This window comes from Caretta caretta, chromosome 3 (assembly GCF_965140235.1).
Source record: "Caretta caretta isolate rCarCar2 chromosome 3, rCarCar1.hap1, whole genome shotgun sequence".
NCBI lineage: Eukaryota > Metazoa > Chordata > Testudines > Cheloniidae > Caretta > Caretta caretta.
The window spans coordinates 42843141-42864101 of NC_134208.1; the positions used below are offsets into that span (position 1 = coordinate 42843141).

A 20961-nucleotide genomic window follows, 5' to 3' on the forward strand; every position below is an offset into this window, starting at 1 on the left:
TGATTCAACTAAGTTTTAGCTCCAACATAACAATACAACACTTCAACCTATTTATAGTAAAAACAAACATTCATTTATTAACAAAAGGAATGATTTATGAGATAGTGAGCCCAGCATATGGTATCTAACAATACCTGCTAACACAGGATTTTAAGATAAGGTAAATTTCTGGAAATACCTATGCCAGGAGCCTTTATCAGTGATGCCTGAGTCAATATTGCCCTTCTGCAGTTATCAAAGACTGCCCAGACAACTAATCACTCCCAGTGATTTCAGCAAAGAGAATTGTAGAAGTAGGAAGTTTTTTGTGGGGCTTTGTTTTAACATGGTTCACACTCCACAGGGGCTAATTCCTGGGTGCTTGAATAACCTGATACACTGGGAAAGATTTTTCATTTGCCCTATGCTGGCATTTAAAATAAAACAAGTTATTTCTTATTTCTTCTTCAAGTTTTATTTCTTTAGAAAGGTTTAGTCTTTTTTAAAACAGCAACTTAAAACATAGCACAATAGTTACATTGAGCCCCTTTAATTAAGGATTACATAGGAAACCAAACCCACATATGTACAGAATCACCTTCTTGCTCTGGTCTAGTCACTGATATAAAACTCTTTGAGAAATATAACATAGAAATGAAATGTAAGTTTAAGTGTTATACTTCTAAATATTAAACAGCACGGGATGAGCTTTGATGATAAACTAGGGTTGAAAAAGAAAAACTCTGCCCCATATTTATATCCTTAATTGTAGGAAGCAATGCAAGATTTTAACATAAAGAATTTTGCCACTGCTTGTCTTCTTCTTTGGACTGTGGACTTTTATTTAAATTTTATAAAATCAATATTTGCAAAAAGAATAAAAGGACAGTCTTTACCAGAAGACTACTGAACACAAGTGAAGAAACAAATAAAAAAATCAATTTAATTAATGGTATAATTTACCTGCTTCAGTGTAAATGATTAATTTCACAATGCATTGTTACAGTACAATAAACATAACTCTACAAAGTTCTTTTCACTATTTCAAAGCTGTCATGTTTGATGCATTTAAATTAAATACAACATAGTATTTGGAATTTGATTACAATGAGACAAACTAGGCAATATGAAATGATAGATGTGGTTCATGCTCTTGGTTAGTGTTTTTTATTGTGTTTGCTCCCATCTGGAATATGCCAAATTGCACATGCAAGTAGAACTGAAAGAATGTGACAAAATAAACTGCTTCCTTTAAAAAAAAAAAAGTCAATGTGAATTTTACAAACAGCCTAACACTAAATTTTCCACCATTTGAAAAGAACTTGACAGCTGGGGAGCATTTGCTTATACATTTAAATCGGTGGAAAGTTGGAATCCCATCCTGTTTTTCTACCCCCTTAAAACTAACAAACTCTCCCCATTGGCAGTCACAATTATGGTGTATTTTCTTCTGTTGGTAGGAGGATTTTGGCAACATTTTCCTCCCTCTCCCACAAACCCTCTCTTTCAATTCTTTTCTGTCATGATAGAACAAATCTTGGCATGGCTCCTGAAGGGTTTCCTTGGGGATGCAACTGGGTTAATTCTAATTTCCTGGTAACTTTTTGTTTAACTTTTTTTTTCTTCTGGGAGTAAGATATCAATTTCTGATTTAAGACAGCACACGGTTAACGGTCTAAAAGTAAAAACATCAGGGTTCAAATTTAAAAAAAATATTACACGTAGGCCTAACCTTGTTCTTCCTTTAATCAGTGGAAATCTGGGTATAATCCTACTAAATTCAGAACTCTTTCTATGGAATGAAAGAGCAGAATATGTCCCTCTGTAACTTAAACAATAAATTAATGAATCTGCTGCAATCATTTTATCAGCAAAATAGCTCTGTCAGCAGACACTGCTTACACTCTGGCTTGATGATAATATTGCAGGAGACTACTTAAAATCCAGGAATTCTAACATCCCCCTATTATTTGCATGACATACTGCAGAATAAAAGGTGTATAATATTCCATTTTACCTTTAAAGAACTTAAGCTGCACCAAACAGATCTATTTGTTATACTAGCCCCAGCATGTAGCACAGAATATTGCACCTGCTGCACGCTGATCTCAATGTCTGCATCTGTTTCTCTCTTCTCACTCCCCTTTCACCATCTTCATTCCACCTAAACATTCCACCTCAATCCCCTCTTGGTTTTCTTCTCCCACTCCTATAGGAGCACTGTTGCTTATCTGTATATTCCTTAGGTTGCTAAGCTACTGCTGCTACAGTAACTGCTAATTATAGCAGTACCTTCTGGTGCTACTTCAGTTACAGTCCATCTGTCTATTCGTTACTCATCTCTTTCTGCAAATAATACTATAGTGGAAAGTGGTATTCCTGCTGCTACTGTTTGTCTGATTATGCTAATAGCTTTTATACCAATAGCGTCCAAACAAAACATGTCAGCACTCGTTGCCTTGAAATAAGTAAAACAACAGCAAATACACAGTGACTTTCTGGAGCAAGGTTTGATGAAGAGAGCTAACTAAAATGGCATTTGGCCATTTAACAGCGGAGAGTAGTCAATGCTGTTAAACACGTAAGTGCACTGAAGCTGTTCTCAGCTTCCCATGTGCTTGGTAAAATGACTACGAACAGACTAAGAAAATTGCCCAATTCAATGAGTGGGTCCAGACATTACTCAGCTCAATGATTAGAAGAGACTTACAGCCTGTGCCACCAACATGTACTTTGTACTTCTGCATGAACACTTCCAGCTGGGTTATGAGCATTTAGAGAGTGAATAATGAATAGTTTTTTAACCTTAATTGTCTTCATTGTTCTTGCATTGCAGCAAGATATATTTCTTCTAAAGAGCCTATAATCAGCACAAGCTGAAAAGCCTGTTTACTGCCTAAAAAGTAGGATGCAACTTCAGTTGCTCATAATTGCCCCGTCCTCACTCCCCAAAAAATTCTTCTGTTTCTACAGTAAAGCTTTTCCTTTTCTTAAAAATAAATAAATAAATAAAATCTTTTAGGATTCCCGAATCTATTCACATATACTGAATACAAATGCAGATACCTCAAAGGTATATGCCATAACAATTCTTATACATAAATAACACACACACACACACACAGTATTTTGATTGACATGTTACTTTGACAAATTCTTCCTGGGTGTAACTCCACATAATTTAATGAAGTTAAAGCAGATTAATTTGATCCATTACTGAATATTTATAAATACAGATCATATATCTTTTCACACTGTCAGCTTAGTTACTTCTGAAAAAGCTCACTAGTACTCTATTGTTGATTCTCACCCTATTTCTAACCAAACATTATTTTTAAAAAAGTTTACTTTGTTTTAAGTAAAAATCATTCTATCTGCATTACTTCAACCTCCTTTCTACCAGGGGACTGTCAGGTATTACCAGACTGTTAAGTGTGATAATTCAGTGATGCTGCTCAGTGTTTCTTATCAAAAGAGCCCCTATCTTTATTAATGATCTGGAGGATGGCGTGGATTGCACCCTCAGCAAGTTCATGGATGACACTAAGATGAGGGGAGAGGTAGATATGTTGGAGGGTAGGGATAGGGTCCAGAGTGACCTAGACAAATTGGAGGATTGGGCCAAAAGAAATCTGATGATGTTCAACAAGGACAAGTGCAGAGTCCTGCACTTAGGACGGAAAAATCCCATGCACTGCTACAGGCTGGGGACCAACTGGCTAAGCGGCAGTTCTGCAGAAAAGGACCTGTGAAAAGGATTACAGTGGAGGAGAAGCTGGATATGAGTCAGCAGTGTGCCCTTGCTGCCAAGAAGGCAAACGGAATATTGGGCTGTATTAGTAGGAGCGTTGCCAGCAAATCGAGGGAAGTGATTATTCCCCTCTATTCGGCACTGGTGAGGCCACATCTAGATTTATTTTCCATTTTCTGTATAACAATATAGCATCACAACCTTCAAGATTTTGTCCCCATTTAGACACATAGTAGGGTGACCATATTTCCCTGTGCTGAATATGGTACACCTGGTAACATTACTTGTATACAAGCGAATTCAAAGGCAATCTATCAGAATTATGCAGTGCAAACACTCAAATGAACATCAAGTTGACTGAGCCCCTGTTAAAAAGAAATACTGCAGAGTTGGATTCTTTTTATTTACCTTCTTATCTTTAAGGCTTTAGGGATTACACAGGGAGGGGTGACACACACCCCAACCCTCCCCCTACCGCACACACTCAGGAGGAGAGGTGACACATGCACACTCCTCTCTCACACAAAGGGGGGTGATCGACCAACCTGACCCTCCCTGCCAGGTGCTCTCCAATCTCCCTGTCTGGCTGGGCCCCCGGGACGCACCCGCCTCTCCTGGTACCTGTCCTCCTGAGGCAACATGTCTTCCTGAGGCAAAATGAGTGTGTGGGGGGTTCACATACAGGGTCACGTGCCCCGCCTCCCCAGATTTCTGCCAGGGTTCACACCAGAGTGTGGCCAGCAGCAGGCTTTTGGCATTATGCGGGAGGGAAGGGATAAGAGCTGCTTCCAGCTGCAAGGGAGGAGAGAAGGGGGAAAGAGATGACCTGGCCTGTGTCTTTGCAGAGCTCATCTCTTCTCCTCCCGCTCCCCTGTGGCTGGAAGCAGCTTGTCCCTTCCTGCCCGCACAGTGTCAAAAGGTAGCTAATATCTCCAGGCTGCTGCTGGCCACCAACAAAACCCAGCTGCCTCCTGTCCCCTGGCTACAGCGCGGGCGGGAAGGGGTTAAGCCCTAAAGATGCTTGTGCACCACCAGGGTCCAGGGAACCTGACTTCAGGGACTTCAGTGAACCCGGCCAGAGAGGTGGCTCAGCAGGGGAGGGTGCTTATAGGACAGAGCAGCCCCATGCTCCCTGGGGGTAGGACAAAGGGTGGTGGAGGGCCGGGTGAAGAGAGTGCTAAGTCCCTGCCCAAGGGGCTGCTGTGAAGCCTACAGGTTCAGGGCACAAACAGGCTGGAAATCGCTCCCCCCAGCCACACACATTGCAGAGCTTAGCTAATTGGTGTAGAGACTTTCCCGTGTTAGCGCTGTGCAGGGTTTTGGCACATGTAGGGCTCAGCTACTCCTGTCCAGCACTCGGGACCGGAAGGTCTTGGGCTTTCCCAGGACTCTGGTCCAGCCAGAGGCAGTGGGGGAAGGAAGGATCCTGCTAGCCAGGCTCCTGGTGAGCTGAGCACTCCAAACAGGGGCTGGTTCTCTGCACAGTGCTGGGAGTGGGATGCACCCCGCTTGGGGGGATATGGAGGAGCACCAGGGCTGGGTGGGGGGCGAAGGGGCAAAGCAGGGAGAGGACAGCAAGATGGGGACCACGTAAAGGGTGGATGGGTGGACAGCAGAGGCAACACATAATCGGCCGCTACCTGGTCCCTGCTGCGTACACCAGCCTCTGCAGCTCGCAGCGCACAGCCAGTGCTGGCCAGAAATGGGATGGGAGGTGGGGCCCTGCTGGCTGAGAGCAGGCTCGCAGCGGGGGCTGCAGCTTTGCCCCACCAAAAGCCTTGCACACCCACCCCATCATCAGTCACTGGACCCCCCACTCCCCGCTAATGAGTGGGCTGCTGGCGAGCAGGGATTCAACCAGCAGTAGGACCCACCAGTACTGATGGGGTCGGGGAGACAGAAAATATGGGACAATTTGCCCATTTTTAAGAAAAAGTCGGGACACCTGCAGGAGGGCTTAAATTGGGGACTGTCCCTTTAAAAACAGGACATCTGGTCACCCTACACATAAGTAACTTTATATACATGATTAAGCCCACTGAGTTCATGCATAAGTGGCATAAGGATTTGCAAGATTGTGCAAGACTGTGTTCTTATTTTGTAACAGATTTTTAGAGATAAACTATTGAAACATATATAACAGCAATACAATATCTTACCATGGCAGAGCGGGGCAGGAGAATCCCATTGATACAGGCCATTCTGACGATGTCTACAAGTTGCATTGCTATGACCAATCATTCTATATCCAGACTTGCAGTAATAGTGCACTGTACTTCCAATTGAACCTGCTGTTCTATTTACAGTTCCACCATTCTTCGGGATATTGTTTAAGCTGCAATAGGGAGCTATATACCAAAAAAGATATAATTTTAAAAAGTTAGAAAACACATAAAAATAACAATTCATTTTGCAATATTTACAAATATCTTTGTGTAGTTTAAAAATCTATAGTATGTTTTGAATTACTATCAGAATTTTCATTTAGAATATATATATAATGTAGAAGTACCATGAGTTGGAGAAATATCATTTATATTCCACACATTCAGAACTCTTTTTATTGATAATACATTGTAAAAGCTATGAGAGTGAGCTTTGTTAACACACATAGTTGCCTCAGGACTTCACCTACCTCACATTTAGTGAATAAACTCTCTCATAGACTTGATTCATTTATATCTAGGTCAATAGTTATATAATTCACGATGCACAAAGGCCAAATAATTTTACATCTAGGCTGAAATTTCAAATTTGACTCCAGCCCCTTCACTTCACTGGCTCACAATAACTTACATAAGATCTAGGATTGGTAGGTCTTTCAGGTTTAGACCTAATCTCTCCCCTCCTATCATTTTAAGGAAGGACTCAGATCTCCCACCATGTTGTTTTTATCTTTTCCACCTTCCTACTTTGCATCCAGTTGAGGCCACCAACTACTCATCTGGCTGGCTTGGTGGCTATTCAGGATGGAATTAACTACATCTCCTGTTAAATACCACAGCAAGTTACAACTACAATCAATTAACTGTTTAAATAAATTGGTCTTCAGTTGAAACCTGCTACAGATGGTGATAGAGTTGTAGCCCGTTCTCTTCTGAGTATCAGCTAGTAGGCAGCCCAGATGAGACACCAAGAGATGGACCAAATGAATACTAGTCAAGAAACATAGAAGCAGGAGCCAGATTTATGGCAAAATCACTCTCCTTGTGGGAGGAGAAATAATAAAATTTTCCAGGTAAAAGTTTTCTACACCCATTGCTGTACTGCATGGGCTGCAAGATCTCACAATTAGTATTGTTATTTTGAACACTATACTTCTGACTCACATTTGGCTCAAATACTGATTGAAGCTATATTCAGGGATATATATTAACTGCCTCCAATATTAATTTCTATGACTACATAGAAAGAATTCCAAAATTCAGTCCAGTGAACAGGCTGTTTGATGATAAGATCTGATCTGATTCAAGATGTATAGGATATTTTACCATTGGAAAACGCTTGATACAAAACAAGTGGACAGGATAAAACCAAATCTTGCTCCCTTTCATTAGCTATTTCATAGACAATTACCTAGATTCCTGTGGTTTGGAATTCAGTTATAATTGGATTCCTAAACTCCCTTCACCCCTTTAAAAAACTCAGCACAGACCACATTTTTTCAGTACAAAATATAACCTGGAACTTATTCCTATTGTATATCACAAAATTAATTGATACTGCAATCTGTGAAGAAATTAAAAATTTAAATGACAGGATATTAGATATGTTGTTGTGTGTATTGATTTATCATAGGCATTTACCTGCTACAAAATCAATTTATATGGTTGACACATTTTACAAACAGTGATACAACTGTGCTATCTATCTGCATTATTTTTTATGTTATTAATATTTGTGATACAATCTCCTCCGCCTTCAGTTTTCAATACCTAGATATGGGATTTTGTTTGTTTTTGTTAGTTTTTTTAGTTGAGTGAATGGTTACTAGTCATCTTTAAAAGGGAAAGAGTCTTGCTCCTATCTTATATTATAGGTGTGCTGTCAGGTAAATACTGGTCCAAAACAAAGGAGCAAATACCAGGGAGGGATAAGAGCTATTTAAGGTAAAGGGCAATATCAGCACAAAAACAAATGGATATAAACTGGTGAATACATTTAGGCTGGAAATTAGAAAATTGCTGATTATCAGAGGAGTGTGATTTTGGAGTAGCCTTCCAATAGTAGTTGTGGGGACAAACAACTTTACCAGTTTTCAGATGGAGTTTACTGAATTTCTAAATGGGATTATATAATGGGATTATTTGAGACTGCATGGAATGAAACTCAGTGATCCAGGAAGTTCATTGAAGTCCTATATTCTGTTTTTTGTAAAAAGCAGACTTTTATAAAGCCTAAGACCAATTCACATTTTCCCCTGACTTTATTTTTAAATTCAGTGGATACTTTTTTTCTTCGTACAAGCATGACCTTTGAACCGTTTGCAACTTCAGACATTTCCATATTGCATTAGTGCTTGAGAACCTGAAAGTGAAATTGTCTAGAAACTGATGATAAATTAAAGCTGACAAGTATATTTTCATTGTCTAAACTGAGAGAATTGCAAAAGTAAACTGAATTAAAATATGAAGAGCCTATTTAGTAATATTTAAATAAATATTAATAACTTAGATTAGGAAACTATATATTTTTTTATCTGATGATGTCCCCATATCATTCACCTAGACTGAATGGATCATTTATTTAATTGAGAATTGGACAGCCTGGACCCTGGAGTATGTTTGTGCACCCCTATTTTCCATTTCATAACACAAAGCTTGTGATTTTATCAAAGGCAACTTGAAAAAACATTCACAACCTAGCACTAAAGACATAGAAAGCATCAACTTTCCTCACATCATACCTGGTAAAATGCAGTATTCTAGTATGCTGAGCCCTCACCACATCACTATATCCAAGAGGAATTTTTGCTGTTATCTAAGAAGCCCTTAGTATCACCCAAATTTAACTACAAATCCTTCCCACATCTGTTGTATTGATCTTAAAATATTTAGTAAATAATCTGTTCCTCCCACTCTCTGGGATGTTCCTCTGCTATTTAGAGATGGGCTGAATCAACAGGCCTTCAGTTTTATTTTGAACAACCAAGTCCCAGATCGGTAGTGGTTCATGTCTAGGTACTATTTCTATACTAAACATCAGTGTTTTCTTGGGATGGGGAATTCTGGATAAATTTTGTCAATTTTGTCATACCACTTAGTGTTAGGATATAGATATTCAGGCCTATCTGCAAAGGCCTGTACTTTAAGAATTTAGGTGTATTCTTATCACTTGGCTAGTTCCAGAGGTATAAAAGAAAGAATCAAAACCACTGTCTGCCAGTGTAAGGGCCTTCTCTTACTGTGACAGTTTGTGGCCCTGTGCTTAGGCTCAGGCCTTTGGCTAAGCAGCAGAGGCAGCCATAAACTGGGAAGCGAACGGTCACATCCTCACATTCCAAACTAGTCACATTGAAATAAGGTGCTATTGGGCTGTTAGGCACTATCAGGACAGGATTGTATTCCTATCACCTCCAGAGAAAGGGAAGTGCCTAGAAAATGTAAAAAGAAACTTAGTTTGATAGCATCCTGTCTGGCAAGAACTCACTTATCAATAGCTGGGATGTGAAATCCTCACTTGTGTTGTCTTGTCATTGTAGTTCCCACTTTGCTATTGTTTGTCTGTATAATCTCTGTCTGGTTCTGTGATTGTTCCTGTCTGCTGTATAATTAATTTTGCTGGGTGTAAACTAATTAAGGTGGTGGGATATAATTGGTTACATAATCATGTTACAATATGTTAGGATTGGTTAGTTAAATTTCAGGAAAATGATTGGTTAAGGTATAGCTAAGCAGAACTCAAGTTTTACTATATAATCTGTAGTCAATGAGGAAGTGACTGGGTGTGGGTGGGCATGTGGGTGTGTGAGATGGGAACAGGGAATGGGGGTAAGAAAATTGGAATCATGTTTTGCTAAAGGGGGAGATGGGAACAGGGAATGGGGGTAAGAAAATTGGAATCATGTTTTGCTAAAGGGGGAAATGGGAATGGGAGTAAGGAAGTTGGAATCATGTTTGGCTAAGGGTAGGAATGGGAACAGGGACACAGGTGTAAGGCTCTGTGGTGTCAGAGCTGGGAAGGAGGATACTAAGGAAGGAAACTGGAATCATGCTTGCTGGAAGTTCACCCCAATAAACATCGAATTGTTTGCACCTTTGGACTTCGGGTACTGTTGCTCTCTGTTCATGCGAGAAGGACCAGGGAAGTAAGTGGGTGAAGGAATAAGCCCCCTAACACTTAGTATAGGAAATCCAACTGTTGTTTTCATTTGGAAAGAGATTATTTTTTCTAGTAACTCTTTGACTAGATTATCCTTGTAGATTTGCAGTCCGGGGAATGTAATGTGCTCTTGGCACAAAAGTGGGAGGCTCCTTTCAAAGCAGTGGCCTTTGATGACACATGCGTACACCCTTGTATAATTAAATGCAAGATTCAGCGCAAGATTTCTAAGAAACTACAACCCTAATCCCAGCCCAGTAACTAGAATCCATATTAAAAACACTGAAGAAATGTGGATCAATACTGATATTCTGTTCAAAGAGTTAGTCACTAGTAAAGTAGCTTTTTTCCCGCCCTTTGAGTGCTGTCAGTATAGAGGGAATGCTTGGGAGACAAAGTAGTGGTAACAGCCCCTGAAGGAACGGAGTTGAATGCAAGTCAGTAAGCAAGGATAGCTCAGTAAAAGGTTCTGGTTTGAGCCAAATGGAATATCCTTGACAATCACACAGACATTTGCTTACATACCTCAATTAAATGCATGAAATTACAGAAATACCCTTGATTTTTTAAAAAGGGAATTGACATTTAAAGAGGGACAATAAATATTACTTTAATTTACTTTTCAACTAATTTAAGAAACAAAGGGATTATATTTCTGAAGCAAGATGGTTAAAACTAATGGCTTCTAGGGGTTCTAGGAAGCGGCATTTTGTTTTGAATCTCTCAAGGGAAGTTGAGAATGACAGTTGAGGCTTAATTCCATTTTTGTTTCAGTCAAAAAAGAATTGCAAAGTGATCTTGACAGTTTTGCAGTTCAAAGAAGAAACTATTATGTATGTGCTTGGATTATTTGTTTTATTTTTTCTGCCTTGCAGGAGAATTTATAAGCATGTTCTTTTTCTCTACTTTTTAAAATGTGGTAATATAAAGAAAAACTATACTGGACTGGCCAAACTTACTGATCCTCCGAGCCACATATGACAATCTTCAGAAGTTCGAGAGCTGGGGCATGCCTGCAAAGGCTCGGGGCTTCATCCTCACGGAAGGGGCCTGATGCGGCTCGGGGCTTCAGCACCAATCCTGCTGAATCCCCGAGCTTCAGCAGGTACAAGCTGCAGGGCTGAAGCCCTGAGATCCCCCTCCCTGCTGGGCTGAAGCCCCTACCCCATCATCCCACTTCAAGGCAGAGTTCCTGAGCTCCCTTCCCTAAGTCTGGTAGGTGGAGAATGAGGGGAGCTGTGGGGGGCTCCAACACTTTAACGGGAAAAGAGCCACATGTGGCTCACGAACAACAATTTGACTACCCCTAAACTGTAGAGTATGTGTGAACCTTCTCAAACAGCAACCTTAATGGGGCATAAAATAGGTGAGAGGTAGGCATCCAAATTACACAAAATGAGAAAACCCACTGAAAACTTATTTTTTTTTCCTGTTGTTGTTTTATTTATTACAGTAGCACCTAGGGACCTATCATAGACCAGATTCCAACTGTACTAATCTTTGTACAGACACATAACAAAAAAGATAATCTCTGCCCCACGGAACTAAAAATCCAAGTATAAGACAAGAGATGAATGAAACAAACAGGAGGACACAAGTTAACTGTAAGACCATATTTGGCAGCATGAAATGCAGTGGTCACTGGTGGGGGAAGGCTGGGACTAGGCGATTGTGGGGAAGGAGAGGCAGGGACTGTTTGGGTGAGGTGGCTGGGACTGGGAGAAGAGGCTAGAATTGGTTGGGGTCATTTGTTAATTGCTGAGTGCTTTATTTTGCAACCTTAATAATATTGTTTTAACATAGTGAGGGATTGTATGTGAGCATGTGGGTGTGAGTGGGTAAAACATGCATTTATAATAGCCACTTATTAGCAACAGGCCCAGATTAGATCGACTTCAGAGTTTCTACAGAAGTGGCAGAGTCCCTGCTACTCAGACCACTTTAAGCCTCAGGTGGCACAAAATTAATTGGGAAAGATGTCACGGATAGCCAGTGTGTCAGAAACTGATCCTGCAGTCTTCACCCAGTCAAAAGCCCCTTTCAAGTTGACTGGAGTTTTGCCTGGGTCAGGAGTGTAGAATCACTACAGTATGCACAAAAGACATTTTAAGTAAACATCAAAATGAATATTTGTAAACTATTGGGCCTTCTTTGGAAAGAAGGACATAGAGTTGCCAACCCTCCTGGATTGTCCTGGAGTTTCCAAGAATTAAAGATTAATCTTTAATTAAAGATCATGTCATGTGATGAAACCTCCAAAAATACATCCAAACAACATTTGCAACCCTAGAAGGACAAGTAGGTCAACAGCTGTTCTTTTCTTTCTTTCTTTCTTTCTTTCTTTCTTTCTTCTTCTTTTTTTTTTAATCTACATGTTGTAACATTAAAAAAGGAACATTTATTTTAAGCTTTTAGTAAAACTTGCAAATGATACCCTCTGGGGAAAGGGTGGAGGAGAGTTTATGGTGGTTTATGTCTGAATTCCTTCTGTGTTCACTTTATATAGTTTAGTAATCATTCAAAATGTGATCTTATTACTAAACACAATTCCCACTGGACTTCAGGGTGCTGAGTGTTTAACAGCTTGCAGGATCAGGCATTAACAGAGTTAGTAAAGAAGCAAGTATAAAGCAATAAAAGATGTCTAAAGGCTTCAGCGTGAGCTAGTGCCATAGGAAATGTCAATCTCAAAGCTCCAATCACTATCACCTGCACTCCATTTCTATGTTTCAATGGGAATCAGTGGGATAGAATGCTCATAGTGTATTCCAACCTCATGCCTACAACTACAGAGATAAAATATTTTTATTCTCCAAAAAGACTTCTGTGACAGGAGTTGCACTGACTCTATGAGAGGATTAGCAGGTCTGAGTGCAGTGCTGTAGGTGTGCATTTGTCTAGGAACAACAAAGCTTCCACCCACATTAATGATAAAGTGCAAGCCAGGCAGTCCACTGACCTGAACTAGTATTGCATTATAGATTTAATTCGCTTTTCTCAGTGACATATCAGCAAAGATCTTTCAAGGCCTCCTAAGTATTAATGTTTTCTTCAAGGTAACACATTTGTACGTTTTCAGTTCACTTATATCCTCAATGCCCATTTGTCAATTTTGACTAAAGACCAACCAGTTGTAGCTGTGTCAGTGCCAAGAGACACTGGAGAGACAAGCTGGGTGAGGTAATACATTTTATTGGTCCAGCTTCTGTTGATGAGAGACACAAGCTTTCAAGACACACACAACTCTTCTTCAGACCTCAGAAAGGTACTCCCAGCGTCACAGCAAAATGCAAGGTGGAACAGATTGTTTAGCATAAGTAGTTAGCACTGTATTGTAGGCGACGATGACAGGGTGTACCAAGCCCTTTGATGCTCCTTGCTGGAGGCCCTGCAACCCTACCACACCACACCCCAGGAAAGGGACCAGTGAAGGTGGGTCCTTCTAGCCTTCCTAGAAAGGCTGCAGGGAAGCAGCCAATCAGAGCTCAGCTGGCTTACTTAAAGGGAGATACAGGACCTGAGCAGGGCAGTCACTGGCTGGTACCAGAAAGATAAAGAAGGAGTGGAAGACTGTGAGATTCCATGGGTAAAGCTACTGGTGAGAAACCCTACTCAAGCAGGGATAGGACTGTGAAGTTTTCCAGGTGCAGAGGCCTTGGAGAGAGAACCCTGACTTAAAGGGGGCAAAGACTGTTGCAAGCTCTCCAGGTAAAGAGGCCTGAGGGAAGACCCTGAAAAATCAGGACAGAGATTGAGAAACTCTCCAGTCAAGGAGACCTAATAGAGACCCTGCTTAAACAGGGAACAGTCAGAGAACCCAAGAAGGTGATGGGACAGAGTGGGAAGCAGCCCAGGGAATGCAGCAGTAGCAACTAGCAAAGAAAGCAGCACATGGCTGCTACTTGTAGGGTTTCTGCCTTGAGACCCAGAGTAATGGGCAGGCCTATTTCTCTCTCTCCCCCACCCCCAACCTGCACTGGCAGAGTGGCCAAAGACCCGAGAAGGGCACAAGATTTGTTTTGGAGCCTGAAACCGGGGCTGGAGTTAAACAGGCCAGGAGACAGGGCTGAAGATTTTGAGAAGGCCATTTTTTTGTTGGATTGTATTATCCTGGAAAGGGTTCCTTCATATGTCTTGTGTGACTTTAGCCAGTGGGCTGCTGAAGACCTGCCTGATGAAGGCAATTGCCAACAGGGGGCAGCGGGAAAATTAAAAAAGAAAGAGTGCAGGATTGCACCTAGCTGGCAGGAACCACCCATGAGAGGTGAGTATTTTTTCCTCCCTTCCTCCTCCCCATCACAGGGACTATTCAAGGTAGAATGGCCCGTTAACATCTCTGCATAGGACAAAAAGAATGGGTTAGTGGGTTATGGCTTATTACCAAGAACTGTAACCCACTAACCCCCTCTTTTTGTCCTATGACTGCAGAGGTGTTTAGAGGCCACTCTACCTGGAATGGTTCCTTGCAGTATGTGCTAACTACTTGTGCTAAACAATCTGTTCCACCTTGCATTTTGCTGTAACTCTGGGAGTACCTTCCCAAGACCTGAAGAAGAGCTGTGTGTGGCTTGAAAGCTCGTGTCTCTCATAACATTACACTCCATATTTTTTATGGAAATATGCTTACGATATGGATATGGCATAACTGAGATATACTTTATGCAAGATGGCTCATATAAGATATCATTGGAAAGGTTATGATTTACTGAATGTGATTATCTAATTTTTAGGTCTGTATCATTTTTGTATGTGGAGTTAGGAATATTGAATATGTATCTGTATTTCAAATGTCTTACTTGGGTGTCACCCCCAACTAGCCCCTCAGGTAAAACAATGAAAAAGACAGACAGGGCTGATGGCCCATTAGCAAAGAGAATGGACTGTGAAAGGGCTTAGTCTTTCTTCCTGGGGGCGCTCCAGACAGCCTGTGAGCAGTCACTGCCACAACCCTGCAGAGACATGGGTCTAAGTCACCTGGTATGGGACCTCCCCTCCCCAGTTGGCATGCCATTGTTTTTCCACTGGAAGACAAAGGATTCCCGCCTTACACAAGAGCTATATAAAGCAGGGGAGTGACATCATTGTGGTTCTCCTCTGCCTCCCCACCCAAAGAGACACTGGGAAACACCTGGAAGCAAGAACTGAACTGGGGGGGAGAAGAGTTGAGCCAAAGCTGTAAGTGGTCTAACTTGTGAGTAATAATACCTGAGGTCTCAAGCTGCAGGCCAGTGCAGCTGCCTTTCAAGACTTTCCATAATCTGCCTGTGACAATATCTCCTTCCCTACACCCACACTTTCTCTCTAATATCACACAGACACAAAATAATTTATCATTTCTCAGATAAAATCAACCAGGTGAAAAATGTGGGGCTCTTTCCCCTCCCACAACACAGAAATCCTCCCCAGTTGTTCCTTTTCTTTAGTCCCAAATAGCACTGAAAGCTCAGTCTTGCTTTTTTTTTTACTTTCTTTGGGGTTAGAAGTTGGCAGTGTGAGGCAGGAGGAAGGCTCCCTGAATCTATGTCCCTGTGCACTCAAACAGGGGACAATCTGGCTCTCAATAAAATATTTTCTGAAGTGAAAAAAATTAAAATGTTTTTGTTAGTCATTGAAAACTTTGAGAGATGCACAACCATATATGGCTCAAACACAGCAAAAACAATGTTTTAGTGACATAGGTAGTACAATAATCTGTTCAGAAAGACTTTTCCTCCCCATGGATGCTGCATACGTGATCTCTGTGGTAAGTGTCTAGAGCCGAATATGTGTGTGGGGCAGGAAGGGGAGGTTTATTTGATCCCATAAATGGTGACAAGGCCAATGGATCCATACACAGCGGCAAATCTTGTTCCAGCCTTCATGGTTACAGTGGCAATGGAACTACTCTTATTCCACCAAAAAACTGGAGGGCACGATTTTAGAGACTATTCAGTTGGTTCACATTCCCTGCATAGAGCCCCTGTGCAGCAGTTTAAATTTAGATATGAAGGACCTGGCATGGTTGGGTCAGGGCAGACCCACCGATGGGGAGGTGGTGGGGAAAGGGGGAAACTGTCCAGGAGCCTTGGTGATTTAAAAGGGTCCCTTTTCTGCCTGCCCTCGCTTTGTGCTGCTCCTGAAAGTCGCTGGCACATCCCTGCAGCCTCTGGGGAGGGGGTCTCTGCGCGCTGCCCCCAGCCTGAGCACTGACTTCTCAGCTCCCATTGGCCAGGAACTGTGACCAATAGGAGCTGTGGGGGCGGTGCCTGTGGGCAGAGGTGCGTGGAGACCTCCTGGGCCCCCCACCCAGGAGGCACTGCCAGAGGGGTGTGCTGGTCACTTTCAGGAACCACCCAAGGTAAGCACCGACCCCCTGACCTCATCCTGCACCCCAACCCCCTGCCCCAGCTTAGATCCTGCACCCCGCCCCCAAGCTTAGTTTGCATGTTTTGTTTTATTTGTTTAGTAATCTGCTTTGTTCTGTATGCTACTTATTTTTAATCATTAAAATCTATCTTTTATAGTTAATAAACTTATTTCTTGTTTATAATATAACTCAGTCTGTGCAATTCTTAATTTGGGGGGCGGGGGGGAAAGAGGCTGTGCATATCTTCCTCCACATTGAGGGAGAAGGTGGATTTCATAATATACCTTTGGGTCTGCACTCCAAGGGAGGTGGGCACCTGAGTGCTGGGGCAAGTTCCTTAAGTCTTCCCAGAGCTGATCTCAGTGTCTATGTCATTCTGCAGTTGGGTGTGGCCCTTCCTGTGCGCATGCTCGAGGAAGCTTAAGAGCCTGGCTCAGCAAGACAGGTAAAAAGGGGGTCCATGCTGGCAGAACAGGTGGGCTTGGTGGTATCTCAGCTCATCATGTGGCATCTTAATAGAGGGGCAACTCGTCATCTCTCACCAACAAAAGTTGGTTCAATAAAAGATATCACCTCATCCACCTTGTCACAACCAGAAAAATGACTACGTGGCTTGTCATACTGCAATGCTGTAAGATACATCACCAGTCAACCAATGCATGGACAGCAGGAGCATGGGTATACACTGGTCTGCATTTGCAAGATCATACATTTTCTTTCACATAATATAATCTCTTGCTGGATCATTTAAAACATTTAGGCTGAGATTTTCAATGCTGCCCAAGGGATTTGGATGCAAAATTCCCCCCCAAAATTAATTTGAATTGAGTGTCAAAATCCCTTAGGTCACTTTGTAAATCTCAGCATTATTCTTAGTAATGCGATATTCTCTAATTATCCATTTATAAGGTCTAATTCTCCTATCATCCATTTGTAAATGAAAAACTCCATTGTTTTTGCTTTTTGTATATGTTGTATCGTTGGAGTTACACTAGTGTAAATTTGGAATGCTGTAGTGATGAATCAGACCTATTTCTAGCTTTTAAGTACTTATATGACCCCATCACCATAGTTTCTGATAGTGCCTAACAATCTTTAATGTATTTTTCCTTACAACACCACTGTGAGGAAGCAAAATGCTATTAATCCAATTTTACAGATGGGGAACTGAAGCAGAGAGAGATTAAGGCCTATATGCACATAAGGAGTTAGGTGTTGAGATGCAGAGCATCACAGCACCTAATTTTTAGGCACCTAGAAAATCACTACAATTCACAAAGTCTGAGGTAGGTGCCTAAACTCCCATACAATGAATGGGGAGAGAGAGGCGCCTCAGACTGAAATTAACAAAAGCCAGCATGCCAGACAGGGAGCTGCCTAATCTATCCAAAGCCTGCACTCTACATCCCCTCCCACAACCAAACTCTCTCCCAGAGTCTGCACCCCTCACCCCCTCATGCACCCAAACTCCCTCCCAGAACCCGACCCCTCACACCCAAACTGCCTCCCAGAGCATGACCTTGGACCACCCCCTGCACCCAAACTGCCTCTCAGAGCATGACCTCTCACACCCTCCCACACCCCAACTCCCTGCCCCAGCCTGGTGAAAGTGAGTGAGGGTGGGGGAGAGTGAGTGACAGAGGGAGGGGGGATAGAGTGATCAGAGGGTTGGGCCTTGAAGAAGCGGCGGGACAGGGGCATGGTCTCAGAGAAGGGGCAGGGCTGGGGCAGGGCAAGGGTCTTTGGGTTTGTGCGATTAGACAGCTGGCAACCCTACTGGGCAGGCATGTGGACACCCTGGCTGTGCTGGAAGAGCACGCCCAGTAATGCAGCCAGCAGCTCACCGGGCACCAGCAAGCACAGACACAGCACCGCCCAAATGTCAGGCGGACTGCGTCCACGCAGGCGCAGCTTGTGTGTGCGGGGGGGCCCATTGACTGTTCTGCCCTGGTGCCCAGAGTTGCCTGGGCCAGGGGCAAGTAACTACTGCTATGCAGATCCTTCCTTCCTATGCCCCTTGTAGTAGAGGAACCAGTGGGCTGAAACAGCCTTTGCTAAGTGTCAGCACAGCAGTTCTGTGGCTTGCTAAGTAATCATAGAATCAGAGAAGAATAGGGTTGGAAGAGACGTCAGGAGGTCATCTAGTCCAACGCCTTGCTCAAAGCAGGACCAATCCCAACTAAATCATCCTAGCCAGGACTTTGTCAAGCCTGACCTTAAAAACCTCTAAGGATGGAGATTCCACCACCGCCCTAGGTAACTCATTCCAGTGTTTCACCACCCTCCTAGTGAAATAGTTTTCCTAATATCCAACCTAAACCTCCCCCACTGCAACTTGAGACCATTACTCCTTGTCCTGTCCTCTGCCACCACCGTGAACACCCGAGCTCCAACCTCTTTGGAATCCCCCTTCAGGTAATTGAAGGCTGCTATTAAATCCCCCCTCACTCTTCAATTCTGCAGACTAAATAAGCTCAGTTCCCTCAGCCTCTCCTCGTAAATCTTGTGTCCCAGGCCCCTAATCATTTTCGTTGCCCTCTGCTGGACTCTCTCCAATTCGTCCACATCCTTCTTGTAGTGGGAGGCAAAAAACTGGACGCAATATTCCAGATGTGGCTCCACCAGCATCGCACAGAGGGGAATAATCACTTCCCTCGATCTGCTGGCAATGCCCCTACTAATGCAGCCCAATATGGCGTTAGCCTTCTTGGCAACAAGGGCACACTGTTGACTCACATCCAATTTTTCATTGACTGTAATATTCCCCAATAACCACCACTGAATAATAGCTACTCCGTACCCAGTCAGGCCAGACTCTGTGGGGGGAGGATTTGCCCCACAGTTCAGATCTATATGACAAAAACCCTGTAGAGGAAAGTAGCAGCAGAGCTCATCCACTATTCACCCATACCCATTAGCTAGCTACATAGGTGACATGGTGATATGACTACTGTGGCTTAGGATTCCTTCCCTCAGCCCTGCTATGTTTCAATACCTTTTAGGCCAAGCTCATCATATTTGTTCAGGATTTGTTCAACTGGTATTCTTGCTAATGTTATATAATTCAATACCCCTGTATCTCATAACTCCGTGAATCATCATCTTGTAATTTACATCACAGGTTTTACATACAGTGTATTCAGACAGCAAAGAACAGATACTTTTTGTCACTCTCTCTACCTCACTTTCCTGATCTGTAAAATTAGGATATTACTACTTACCCTCCCCAATAAAGCACTTTGAGATCCTCAGATGAAAGTACTATTGTGACTGAATGCACACTGTATTCACACTCTACACACTATTGTAATTGTTGTACAAAATATGCCTTGTGAAGTATCAGTTGAAACTAATAACTCACTGGTCAATGATATCATGGTGAAGTGTATGTAGCAACATTATATGTAAAGTTACAAACGTAAGCTGAAATTATGACTGAAGTATGTTTACCAGACAAGTCTGGGATGGGGGCAAAAGAGTTTCTTAAAGACAAAAGACAAGCTAATGCTTCTAGCCAAGTGTCTTCAAAGTTGACTGGCAATCACCAATCAAAAACACCATATGAAACCTCTTTCACCACAAGACTCCATGTCTCTGTCCTTATAGCGGGAAGAAACTTTAGGGATAACCCTCAGGAAAATGCATTTCAAAGGGTCACTGGATTGTTTGGCTATACTGAAAGAAGGATAGGAGACACTTGATATGGATTTAATCAGGCTGCAACTTTATTATTAGATTCCTGGGACTATCCGGTAGATAAAACCGCATAGTGCAGATAAGGCCATGTTTATTCTATAATTACCTGCAGGGGTTCCACCAGCTCCCCCTCTTTTCCATCCAAGTCCATCCAGCACATCTATTGGCAGGGACCTTATCATCCACCCCCTCCACTCATAGGAGGGGTAAGGTGGGCTATCAGAAAGGGAGTTTGGCTCCCTGATGTTCCAACCATAGGGCCCAAAACCCCACACTGTTCCATTCCTTTAACCAGCACCTTCTTTTTAAGTCCTTTACCAGGCCATTTATCTGGTCACTGGATGCCTTCCCTACAGAGGACATGCACTGGACATCTGCCACAAGGAGGCACCAGCAATTAGCTTGGCTGCCTAACCCCCCATACCCCCACCCTCCCCGGACCCAGTTGAGTTCCCATCTTCCAATGGCCTTTTGTCTTGCAGCCCAAAGCCTGCTGCATGGAGAAAAAAGTTTCCAACATCAGGGCTTGCACCTTTAAAACCTTCCACTTGTTACATTCCCAGAGGGTGAGTCAGTGCTGCAAAGCTGACCACAACCCACCTTTTTGCATCAGTTTGACCTTTTGCCCCCCCACCATAAAGCACTACTGCATTCCTCCGGCAAGCCTGGACAACACCCCCCCCCCCACCTTTAGGGGCGGTGTGATCATTATAAAATGAGGGCAAAAACAACAGAGGTTCTTTCTTCCTCTTTCTCCTAAGAAGACAAAGGAACTCTGGGAGGGGATCCTGATCAGATAATTTCATCAGCCTTGTTGCTGGGATCATGTGGAAAGGATTTTAGATGGAACTAGGTCTAGTTTGTTACA

At 42.6% G+C, this 20961-nt stretch overlaps 1 protein-coding gene across 2 annotated transcripts in view; it reads right to left on the reverse strand.

The window, feature by feature from the left end:
* The window catches only part of CSMD1 (CUB and Sushi multiple domains 1), a 1991107-nt gene that overhangs the window by 133231 nt on the left and 1836915 nt on the right, over window positions 1–20961 (reverse strand). For both annotated transcript variants that reach the window (XM_048845330.2, XM_048845329.2), the window contains exon 49: window positions 5890–6078. In XM_048845330.2, the coding sequence (XP_048701287.2) occupies window positions 5890–6078 (189 nt within the window). The remainder of the gene's footprint in view (window positions 1–5889; window positions 6079–20961) is intronic.